General features: G+C 38.6%; 1 protein-coding gene across 1 annotated transcript in view; it reads left to right on the forward strand.

The window, feature by feature from the left end:
- The first annotated feature begins 3,916 nt into the window (after positions 1 to 3,916).
- ofcc1 (orofacial cleft 1 candidate 1) overlaps positions 3,917 to 12,671 on the forward strand; it is a 71,188-nt gene continuing 62,433 nt past the window's right edge. The window contains exons 1-4 of the mRNA XM_072378776.1: positions 3,917 to 3,988; positions 8,319 to 8,389; positions 8,770 to 8,945; positions 11,939 to 12,043. Of these exons, the coding sequence (XP_072234877.1) occupies positions 3,971 to 3,988; positions 8,319 to 8,389; positions 8,770 to 8,945; positions 11,939 to 12,043 (370 nt within the window). The 5' untranslated portion in view covers positions 3,917 to 3,970. The remainder of the gene's footprint in view (positions 3,989 to 8,318; positions 8,390 to 8,769; positions 8,946 to 11,938; positions 12,044 to 12,671) is intronic.

The following is a 12,671-nucleotide window of genomic DNA, read 5'->3' on the forward strand; positions in this document are numbered from 1 at the left end:
ATTCCCATCCTTTTAGTGATAATTAAAAATGACCCCAAAGGATCTCACTCCCCAAAACGAAGAAAAAAAAAAAGACTCAATCTAGATTAATGGTGGTGGAATCGCCAACATCATAAGTTAGCCCCTTTATGATAATGATTGTAATGATAATAATGAACACTTGGATGAAGGATGAACAATCCCTTGTCCTGGAGTTGAATCCCTATACAGGTTAATTAGGTAAGATAACATCATTAGCCACTCTCAGCCTGCACTGAGAATTAATTGGATAAGATAGAGATTCAGATCTCAGTTTAATCGCATAAACGATCAACGACAGCTTAGCCAGAAAATGGGAGGTCCAAATCGGTGGGCATCTTATTTAGATTACATTTAACCAGCTTAATGAGCAAAAATATCCCATTGGTTTTTAATATAAGTGCTACAAAGGCCCCTTCGGATGCACTGAACGGATTAAAATGTGCATTAATGATGTATTTTTGTGCCTTGTTGAATCCTGATTGTTTTCAGCTTTGTTTGATAATCAAATACGGATTTTAACACAGGTCACATAAATGAAAAGAAATAGTACAGTGGTGATCATAAAGCTTAGATAAAACAACATGTTAGACTGCACAGTCTCAAAACAAATGAAGGCTATTTATTTCTGATGCATATGAGCAATCTCTCTTTCTCAGTTGAAAAGGCCACCAATGGCCTGATGACTAGCAGTCATAAATAAAGCACAGTCTGACTGTTTGTTCTAAGGGAAGCATTAGCTGTAGTTCATGATCTGTTTCAAGGGGACATTAGTGTTAATATGCCTTATGCCATACATAAATGGGGCAATCCGCCGGGCATTCTTTACCTATTCCTCACAGCAGCTGTAAAGCTTGCTTGGCTGTCTTTTGCTGAGAAATACGTTTGTCTGTAGTTCCCACTTAATAATGCATGGAGTTACTTTTGTGTGAACTGTCATACACTACATAATGGTTGCTAACAAAGCAGTGCGAGGGCTTTAACTTCAGTTTAGGGAAGTTCATTGTAATCTAGACTGAGAGATGATAAAGAAATCGGTTGTACCTGTAATATCTGTGTATTCTGGTGAAACAGCAAGTTAACATCTCTCTGAAGAAGCGTCATGCCACTCTCCTCATTAATAATTCACCATCACTGAATACTTAAAAACACAAACAGTAGTGCCATCTGGTAGATGAAACTATCACACAGATGAAACTTTATCTTGGCAACTTAACGGTTGCAGTTGTTGGTCGTAGGCTGTTACAAACATAGTCCTCCCCCAAAATGGGAAATCAAGTGAATCACATTTCTGTACTGCCATTAATTTTACAACTTGTTTCTCTGTATAATTTATTTAAAACTTTCTCATGTACTTTTGTTTCAGCCAGTGAGAGTGAACATTGAGGAGGTCATCTGACACCATGTGTGTTGTGTGTTGTTGGAAGCTGCGTCATCATCACCTTGACGACTGAGGAATAGCCGACCGTGAAGAGGGAGAAGTTGCGCTTCATCAGGTAAAATTCCTTTTAATCATAAGTAATAAATATATACATACAGTAACAATGGTGTGTCCTAGTTTTTTGCAATAAATTAGGTTGACAATCCATAGGGATCAAAGTGCACACTATATTGAAATTGAGCAACTGGACAAAACTCAAGTGCAGTTTCCAAATATGTAACAAATAGACTTGGATAGATATACTTGACTATACCATGCTCTGCATGGCTCAAATGCATCTTTTTAGGTGCAATTTGCAGTGCATTTGTTGTAAATATGTATGCAAAATATCTCAAGTGGATACACTCTACTGTTTTTGTAATCTTATGGTCAGCTGTGTGAACTCTCTTTCTTCAGGAGAGGGAGACTGGATGTTGTCAAACAATAAGGAAAGGCCTCTGTCCACAAGCCAATAAAAATGGTCTTTGGTGTACGATGCCCTGTCCCTCTGTGACTATTGAATTACATCCCTGATCCCTGTTCGTGGAAAAGAATAAGAATGTCAGGCAAGGATTTCAGGTCCCGTTATGCCATAGAAAAAGGGGAAGTGCCTTGTCTGGTGCAACACAGATCCCACTGTCATTCTGGATTAAGGGTTGATTGAGCTCAGCTCACTGAATGACAGAGGAGATGGTCATTCTCAGGGCAAAAGTGGGACGTGGAAAATACTGAAGGTCAAATTATGCATGGTTATTCTACTTGCTTTCTGTTTTAAAATTGTAATTTAGGTCAGTTTTTTGGCTACTGTACTGTCATTATTAGTCAAATTCTATGATAATAAAAACAACTTCCTTATTTTTTATGCCCATTGTGTAATTTATGCAAACCATGATGCCAAGAAGGTTAGGAGATTGTAGGAGTCTGAAAACCAAATTAAACTGACAAATTCATTAAAAAAGGCGCTTTCAAGAGATATTTCTTCTCGAAAAAGTCTAAACAACAATTAACCGACAGCAGGGTTGTGCTCTCAAGCTCTGACCACAGCTGCTCATTCCGGGCATGTTGCTCTGATGAAACAGGGCAGACCATTTTGTGGTGTACAGGTCAAAATCATTCACATTTGCAGGAAACCCTGTATAGATAATTTAGCAGTGGTATGGTTAGTGTCAGCAGCATGTGTTTGCATGTAAGTATTATTCAGTAACTACATCAGAAAATTCCTCTCATGAACTCATACATGTTTGTCTCTTTCAAAAGATGCTAACTAAAATCTATCAAGTGCATTGTCATCTAAATGACTTTAGGGGTTTGCCTCATAGTATTTTAATGGAAAGTGCAAACCTCAAGCAGAAAAGTGAATCAATTTTTAGTGTTGTTAACACTAGTGTTGACAGTCAGTTTTTTTAGAGAATCAGGATTTGGCAGGAGAAGTGCAGTTTTTACAACTAACGGACTTCTCACAGCATCACAATTTAACAACCTGTGTAAAACACACACGCAAACATGCACATGTACACACACCTCTGTCAAAAACCCAGAAACATAGTTAAGCAAATTAAAAACAGCAACGTTAGAGAGTCTCATTCAATGAAATACACATGTTGAAGTTAGTCTTTTTCTAAAAGTGTGATCCCTCTTCTAGTGATTAGCACCAATGGACACAAATATACAGAGCTGGAAATGTAGCGAAGGAGCACTACCCACTGTCGTTTCCATAATCAAGTTTTTCTTTTCTTTTTTTTTTGCTTTGTGGGTCGTGATAAGGTGCATGGATATCCTGTGGTCTTTGCCCGGTTAATGTGAACGGACCGCACACTGGCTCCGCTTTCACTGAGTTATTACGTCGAGTGTAATTTGAAACAATTACAAAAACACTGGCCCACTTGTTACAACACTCATTTTCCCTCACATACACAAACCACAGATTCAATAGCTTTACATGTTTTTCAATCACACCCAGTGGAGCAGTGTTCAGTGTGAAAAAGTGTAGCATTTCATCCTAGCTCGCATGGTATGGGATAATCTTTCACATTTTGCCCGGGGTTTGTTTTGCTATTTCAGCAGAAACTTGTGCAAGCCATGTGAATTACCATAGGAAAAGATGATAAAAATACCAAACAGTATTGTATCAGATGTAAATTAATAAACTATTTGAATAATCAGGGCAAATTATTTGTTATATGTAATAATAAATGGTGCATATTGTCCTTTATACTCTGAGATGCATTGCAGAGATATTAGTTTTAAGCATACAAACAGCAGAGGTAAACTATAAGGCTTGGAATGAAGTATTTTGAGCAGCACAGTAAGCTATCAAAACAGCTCACTGCCAGCCAACTTTTAATTCGAAAAGCACATTTAAAGTTTTGGATTATGTCAGTCATTCTCCTGCTTTCTGTGAGCCTTGATTTGTATTATTTTTCTTTGGACACATTCATCACCATTTTTTCCCTCATTCCTCTTTCTTTTTGCAGGCTTTGCGGTTGCTCAGATTTCAGGGTTAGCCAATGATGATCTTTTGCAGTTTTGGAGATGGACACCTTTGGCAGTGTGAGTGCAGTTTCACTTCTACTCATCCTAACAGTCTAGCTGCAAACAAGGAGGTCAGACCTCATACCTCCATCTCTCCTTCTCTCTGAAGGTGCTAGTGCGGTCTGACCATTGACATTTAGCATTCCTCCGCGCTGCCTCTGGCTTCTCAATAGGGGATTGAGGGGTGCAGAGGGCACCGCCTGGTTCTCAAGGGTAAAAACAAAAAGGCTCTTGAAAATCCCAAAGAGTTCCCATGATCCTAGGAAAGACCTTTATCCGACCTGTGTTAGATTTCCATTCCAAGGATTAGGACACACAAAAAGTACATATTTGGCTGATTTAGTTTGTCTCTTGCTCTGGATTTGGGACAGAGAATTGCAGTGTTTCACAGACTGGCATTTAAATATTTGGCAACAATAAGAATTTGCAGATGCTTGGCAGTTTATATTATTGTGACCACTCAGCTTTCATGGCCTTCACTGACATTTCTAAGTTAGTGCAAAAGCTTGCAGTGACATTTTATGGTGGAAAGTTTTCAAAGTCATTTTCCAAGGTTTTTCCAGTAACATACATAATCTGTTAGCATCAAAGGAGCACACATGCATAAATAATTGACTAATTCACTTAAAGGGGCCAGCGTAGATTAATTAAGCTTGAATACTAATTATGTTTTCTGTCTACACCAACTGACGCGGTTGTTGTTTAGAAGAAACTGTTTGGTGAGTTGCAATTACCGTGCACATATAAGGGTGCTCTATAAATTAAGATGCTTTCACATTTTAAGGGTAGAATTGACTTTGTAGGCCTTTGAAACAAAATGTTAACCTTATCTTTAGTCATTTGAATCAAGATGCTTTGTAGATGTTTTCATTATTCTTATGACATTTCACTGATATAGTCATTTTTGTTGTGTTGATAGATAAAGGAAGATTTCCTAAACATGAAAACCTAAAAAGCTTTTATGTCTTTAATGATTTAGCAAGGCATTCACTTTCATCCTTTTCATGTCTTTATGTTATTCTATTAATATAGATATGTGTGTGAATATAAGCATTCATTATGTAGGCACTCAGATGTCTTTTTTATTCTTGTTTATGAAAAAGGGTGAAAAGGGTTTTTCAAGCAAAAAGAAATCTGAAATCAAGGAGGAGACAAAACATGTGCAGGATCTCTGTGTAAAGCTTGTAAAACTCTTGTCACTTCCAGAGACACTCATGCCCCTGACTCCTAGTCGTGCCTCGTGCAAGGGGTGATTGTCTGGAAATGGTAGCTTTAAGTGTTTCGGTGAGGACGAGGTTTTGCTGTCTACTCTCCCCTGGCAAGCAGCGCACACAGGGACAGAGGAAGACAGCTCAAAGCTGGGGCCTTGTTTACAGCTGTGTGGGGAAGAAAACAGGCAGACGTAAATGAGGGTTGACGGTTTCATGAAGCACAATTGGTTGATGGCAGATTCAATGTGACTGGGCTGAACTGGGCGATGATCCGTACAGTATGCAAAATTCACTTTCTAGCTGGTCTGTGCCCACCAGCTCCTAGCAGCAAGCGGTCTTCCCCAAGCCCTTCTAGCTATGCCTTTGAACGCAACAAGAACTGAACAAAGCATTGTTGTGCTCTATTCCTTTTGACAACAATCACATTTAAGAAGAAAGAACTGAAAATAAATCTTGAATTTCTTTTGTCACCACTTATGAATGATTTTCTTCTCATGTTGACTGCAAAGTAAGCATTTTGTGCACTTCACAGTGAAATGTGGGAAGAGGGAGTAGATTTAATAAGGCATGCAGATGTCTTCACATGACATGGGAACAAACCCGGGGGGGGGGGGGGGGGGGGGGGGGGGGGCATGGTATTGTGTTGCTATATATGTATGTCTTTTGTAAATGTTATAAAAGACCCACATTTATTGGCAAACAGTTACAGCCCAGCACCATTAATCTAGCATATTTATGTGCAATGTTACGGGAAAATTACATGAAAATTTCGCCAGCGGACGGGCAAATTAACACTGCTACTGTCACAGCTCTTGTGTAATGGAGAGTCATTTTTGCCTCTGAACATCGAGTCTACTTCATGAACCTCCGTGACACTTTTTTCCTCAGGATTAAATTGTTCCTTTCGTTTCAGAAGAGCAACATCTGCGTGCTGTATTCGCTTATGACGCTTCAAACAGTTGCAGCCAAACAGTCATTGTATGAATACAGGATGCTGTCAATGTCAGTGGGGTCTAGAGAGCAAGATGAGAACCATGCATTCTCTTAGCTTTCAAGACAGAGTGGTTTATATGGTGGTATGTGGATTAGATTTCTAGTGACAGTAACCAGGAGCATTAAGCCCGAGGTGCATGGACTGTACTCCTCCTGTATTATTTCCTTGGTTGAATTTTACTGACATAAATGCAATATAATTCATCGTAATCAGATGACTTATTGACATATGCAAGACATGGAGACAGAAATTGAGCAAGGAAGAAAACAAAAGAAGTCAAAGTGGAAAAAACAGAAGAAAACAAAAGAATCTTATCTCATATGAGTGCTGATGTTACACTCTAATAGCTGTATTGTGTGAATTCGTAAAATGGTATTGAATAATATTCCACATAATTCCGAGCAGCAATTAGAGTGATCAACAAGGTGCAAACAAAACTTAATGGGTTTTGTTCTTTGATTTTGACACATCTTTCCAAAGTGTCTTTTGACAACAACACTGACTTGGAGAGTGAAAAGAAGAATTTGAAATGAAAACAACAGCAATAGCAAAAATAAATAAATCAACATATTCCAATGGCACAGCACTTATTAGCACAGTCTGTGTTTCTAAATGGCTGAACAACGCTCTTAGCATCACAGAAATATACTGCAGAGGGACATTAGTTTAAATATAGTCATGTGGGTTTCCAGTACAATGACTTTGTCATCATTTAAATGACTAAATTAGTTTACAGAACAATACTGTTGAAGTTTAGTGTTGTAATACAAGGTAAATGGTTGTTTTTTTTTAATTAGCAACATTTCCTTATTAATTTTGCCATAATTATTGCACTGAGTTGCTTTATTTGCATAAGCACCCAAAGAATAAGTTGTGCAAAGTTGTGTTAGTCAAGAGAAAAGAAAAGAAAAGGAAAAAGACCTTACACATGCTGCCAAAGCCAAATTTGTCTCTCATTTTTGGTGCTACACAGTATGTACAAGTCACAGAAAATGATTGGTACCCAGTCGAAAAGAAAATGGTTTTTAAATAAGTTACAATTAGATAAGCATTAATCTCAGTGGTATAAATGAATGTCTTGCTGTAGGGCTTGTTGAATGTAAAAACAGATTTACAAAAACTCCCCTTACCAGATTGGTCTGGAAGTAGTCTTCTGCTATTTTAATTGCTCTGTCATTTAGAGCTGAAATAAGCCCCCCCCTTCCTCCCGCTCACCAAACATTCTGCCCCTTGATTTTGCCTTTGAAATTAAATATAGTATACAAATACATGCTGTTCATGGGCTTGAGCACAGTTCATCATTGAAATCTGCATAAAATGATGCTTGAAAAGCTCCATACGCTTTGAGCAACAGAGCCTTTTTTTTTAAATGGTGCATTCCTATGTAAACATATCAATAACAAAAACAACTAGTTATGCCTTTTACCTCAGCCTCTGCATTGTTCTGCTTGTCCGCAGAAATAAGAGAAATGTGGGAGTGCAGTTTGTTCCACATAGTCTTGATTTCAAAGAAACCCATACTTTCTCTTACATCCTTTCTTCCTTTTCTTTCTATTTAATGACAGTGAAGACCACCTACAACACTAGTCACAATCGTGTTCACTTTGCATGTTTACATCGCTTTTGCAGCTGGGCTGTATTGAATTCACATTGTATTTGTGCACATCCTTAAAGATAAATCCTGTATTGAAAATCCCCAATGTCTACGAAGTAAAAGAGACCAAATGCATTCCTCATTTCTTCTTCAACACTTTCTAGGTTAGGTTCATGCGAATGGAAGTAATAAAAAGTGCGCCTGGATGTCCACACACACTTCCACAACGAGTCTGTTTACTCTCATGCAGCTTGTGTAAAAAAAGCATAATTTTTCAGGACATAGTGTTGTTCCATGTTCATTTTAGATACAAGGAGGAAGTATTTTAATGTGACCTTCATTACACATTCATGTCAACTTTTCTTATCTATTTATGATTAAATTCTTTTCCACTCCTGTTGTTCAATTAGTGCTTGACCCCTTTAGCGGCGATGTAAATTAAATGACATTTCAGTGTCGTCCCATATTTAAAATACTGCGTTAGTTGCGGATCATAAATGATGATCTTCATTCTGCAGCTAATTTATTCATTTAACAATTTCCCTCCAGAAGTTACAGCAGAAGGCTCTGCAGCAACCTAAGCAGAAGAAATCCAAGTCGGCTGAATTTCTGATGGGTGAGTCCTGCTTGATGAGTTATTGCTCATAATTTGTGTAAGGATTAATTAACTAATTACAGACAAATGGCTTTGGGCTAAATTTTGCTCTTGCTTGTCAGGGCGCAATTTGTAATTATTTTAATCATTTCTTCTTCTCCTCTTTTTTTCTTCCTCCTTCTTCTGCAAGATTCTGATTTAATTTTAACCTAATTGTGTTTTAGTATCATTCGAGGAGGATGCGTTTGAACATTTAGGGGCAGAGAAATCACCAACAGGATTTTCTTGTTAATGAATATGTTTGTTTTCCTTTTGTGAGTCATATTAACCTAGCTGTTGTATTAGCCTACATGTACATGCCACTGTTTTTTTTCCATTTATATTTCTGCTTATTCTGTCAGGAAGAGAAGAGAGAGCTACTGTAGTGGGCATAGAAAATCCAGCCTTCGATGGAGGAGGAAGCACTGAGCTTTCCATTTCTCCGAGTTGGCTGGGGAGAAAAATGCGAGGTGACAGGCCAGATAGCACCCTTGCAGCTCACCGAAAAAAAATGGAGCTGCAAGCCCCTGCCAAAGAAAGAGGTGAAGCTTCATTTTTCATTAGCCTCAAATCTGTTGACAGTAGATGTGTTCCTGATCTAACCTTTCTCTCGCTTCCTCTTCCTTACTTTCTCGCTCTCTCTCCATTTGCGGGGCCCTTGGTCCTGGCATTCCAAAGCAAGCGTGTCCAAACAAGCAACCCTCTTATAACTTCTTTCTCCACTGGAGAACGCTACAGTAGTGGGTGTTCTATCTCTATCTAGAAGTACCCTCGACACAATCAGCCTTGACTCCCACTCTCGGCTACATGCCTTGTGGTGGGCTGGAGTCATAGGAGAGTGCATTTACATATGCTACTATGTTACCAAGCCGATCCGCTGTCTGTGTGGTGTACTCGCAACACCCCCGAAACACGGCTTAAGGCCAATCAGGCATAGGAATATGCCCCCTTATAATTCAGTATGTCAGGGAGAACTCTTGAGGAATGGGATGGTAAATTAGGATGTGTTCAAGGTTGTGAGTGTGCCAGCTTTCTCAGAGATGAGTCACATTTTAGATTCTTGATTTAATGTGGTTTATTTTGCTTTTACTCTGAATGGTTAGAATTTTTTTAGCACTATTGTCATATTTGCTCTGCACAGGAAATAGAATTACAATTGTGTGAAAGTCAATGATCCTTCTAAAGTTACTTTGTAAACGTATCAATCTCCTTTTTGTTTTTTTTTCTCATATTTGGTTGGAATTTCTAAAAAAAAAATGTATGTGAAAAAGCAGATGTATTGCAGTCTTTTTTCATTTTCTCTTGCTCATATCCAGGAGTCAAGACCAAGAACCAGTGTTTTTCGAGACTTGCTGTATCTGACCTATACACAAAGTATTACAGGAAGCATCCTAACTTAACACCCTCATTAATTACAAACTTGATTTCTTACCTCTTCACTTGGGCTGTCGATAAGGGAAGCTTCAGGGTTTGTTTACAGTCCATTTCAAAGAAGCTACACTAAACTGCATCAAGTTTATTTCCATATTTTTTGTGGAATTGTGAATTTCTCCATAAAAAGCAAAGACTGAAAAAATCAACAGTTCACAGCAATAAAAATAAATCTTTTTAATGATTAGATGTCAGTCTTTGGGATAACTTTATTATTTTAATGCAACAATGTCATTTACTCAGTTAAACAGTTAATAATCTTCGTGGCAAAGAGTACGTGTGACAGCAATCTTTCATATTACTGATATTTGTCCTCGGAGTCCTGGAATATTGCTTAGTTTAACTGTACTATTTAATACAAAAATAAAAAAGAAGTAATATTCAATAATGTTACTATACATATAATCATATATATATATATATGTACAGGAGAAAAATGTGTATTAACTTAGGAAAAACACAATAAAGAGATGACCCCAGTTTGGTCAACAATACAAACAGTTTTTGAGCCTTTTTGTTGAGTTTATGGGAAATGTCAATCAGGCTACATCTTTAAAGCAGTCTTTTCATGCAGCCACAGTTGATATACAGTATATGAACAAGTCTAGCTCTTAAAATACATTTATGAACTTGTTAATGCGTACATGGAAAAATGCTCAAGCACCAAAAATGAACCAATTGCATTTTCTCCATTATGAAGCTTGATTATGTATGTCAACTGCATATATCAACTGAACCTAAATTCACAGATCCAAAAGCTGACTGTTCCATGTCTGTCTTTTACTTTGGTCCTCACCAAAATCTTTCCTTATCTCAAAGCCACTGCTAACAGTATCTCTAACTGATATTGTACATGTAAGAATAGATAATTGAAATTTTCATTAGAGGGATGAATTGGAGGGCAGCCAGACTATTTAGGTAAATCACAGCTATGACTCAAAAGGCGATTCACGAAGCTACTACCATTATGCAAATTTGTATTTGAAAAAAGGGTTTCATAACCTCAGAGCTATTTGCGGAGAAATTGTTCAAACTCACTGCTAACAGTGTAGAGGGATTTAACGTGTGAATTTCACAGTCAATTTATGGTGCCATTGAAGAGTCGTACGGCTGCTCCTCGGTTAATAAGTATTACAGTCTGAGTGTTTAACTCAGAGTATGGACAGGGTGTGAAAACCACATGCAGACATTTCGTATGAGCACAAAAGAATCCGAGTGACCGTTTCTGGGTAGTGGATCAGTAGTGCTCCTTTCCAAACACATGTAGTCACAGTTTTTATGCATCCAAGTACTGATGCCCTCAGACTTTTTGCAAAGGAAGTCCTTGGATGGAATATATAACATCATCTAATGCACTGTGCGTTTTTTTTTTTGCCCCACAACCTGAGAAATACAAGTAAAGCAATTTAGATTGAAGTGAAATATTCAAGGCTTTTAATGAGAATCATTTTGAGGCTAAGAAAGCTGCTTGGTGGGGTGTACTCTTAATAGAAAGAGCCCCGGAGCCATTAGATTCCCCATAAACTCTGTGGAGCAGACTTGATACCCATAGGTCAGTGATTGCTAATAAGAAGTCAATGAGACATGGGCTCAGGTTATTTTTCCCTGGATCTGCTCCTCCAAACTTGCCTGGTCGTCTGGGCTGCTGACCTTAGAGTATTTAGAAGGTATTGTCTTTGAAATTCCAGATACTTTTGGGCTTGTAGACTTTCTCATTAGTTCCTTTTGAACACGGCAAACATATGGCAGTCGTATTTAAGAGATTGCCTGCCGTGACCTTTTGCGGCATGCTAATTAGGCCCCAGAGCACCGCAGGCCGTACAGAGGTGCTCTGAGAAGCCCAGCAGTCTCTTTCCCACTCCTCTCTCCCTGCCTCTGAACTTCTGTCTCATCTTGGCTCTGCCTTATCTGGTAGCAGCCGCTGACACTGCCCTTCGACAGTGTGGGTTTCAAAATTAACATTTTGCTTCATGTGCTTCTAATAACCACTAACCTGAACCTGTACTACTCGCTCCCTCCCTTCCCTTACACTCCCCCCTACCCCACCACCACCAGCTTTCAATCCCTCTTTCTCTCATTCACTTTCCTCTCACACTTTCCACAGGAAATGAACATGCCCAAAATTACTTTGACCCATCGTTGGCAGAGCAGACAGACCCAAGGCATCGCAGGACGACTGGGGTCAGCACTGAAGATGAGCTGGAATTAAGTATGCCATTCTCTGTCATAATGGTTCTCCTTGGTTCATTAAAGAGGGGTGAGAGAGATCACTGGTAGCAGGCCATCATTTGTGATGGCAGGACAGTCTATGTAAATACACTTAGCATGGTATTACTAGATTGGCTAACCAACTCGTTGTCATTGATGAAGGTCATGCATCGTTGGTCAGTTTTCATTTCACCGTAGAGTTTTCTCTCCCTTGTCAAATGACACATGCAGAGACATATCAATAGTTTGCAGCCCCCTCCTAAAGTAGGCCTATTAAAAGTGAGCTCTTGGGAGCCAAGTAATATGCATGTTATAATGAAACCTGGCTATTAATGGAGAAGCCATTTCACCTGTATCTTTTGGATATCACTGCCGTGTAATATCAAAGGATTCACCAAATCAAATCTCATCACATGATGACAGGCCAGCGAACAGGCATGTTAATGCTCCTATTTCATTACTCTTCTGCACACACTTCATTTTCAACCTTCTCCAGCCATGGCTAATATTTCAGGTTTGCATGTTAAGATGTGCTTCAGATTGACTTCACTGATTCAATTCAGTTCAGTTTTTTTATATAGCGCCAATTCACAACAAATGTCATCTCAAGGCACCTCAATGATACAGTC

The sequence above is a fragment of the Leuresthes tenuis genome, unplaced genomic scaffold, assembly GCF_036924035.1.
Source record: "Leuresthes tenuis unplaced genomic scaffold, fLeuTen1.0.hap1 SCAF_24, whole genome shotgun sequence".
NCBI classification, from domain to species: Eukaryota; Metazoa; Chordata; class Actinopteri; order Atheriniformes; family Atherinopsidae; genus Leuresthes; species Leuresthes tenuis.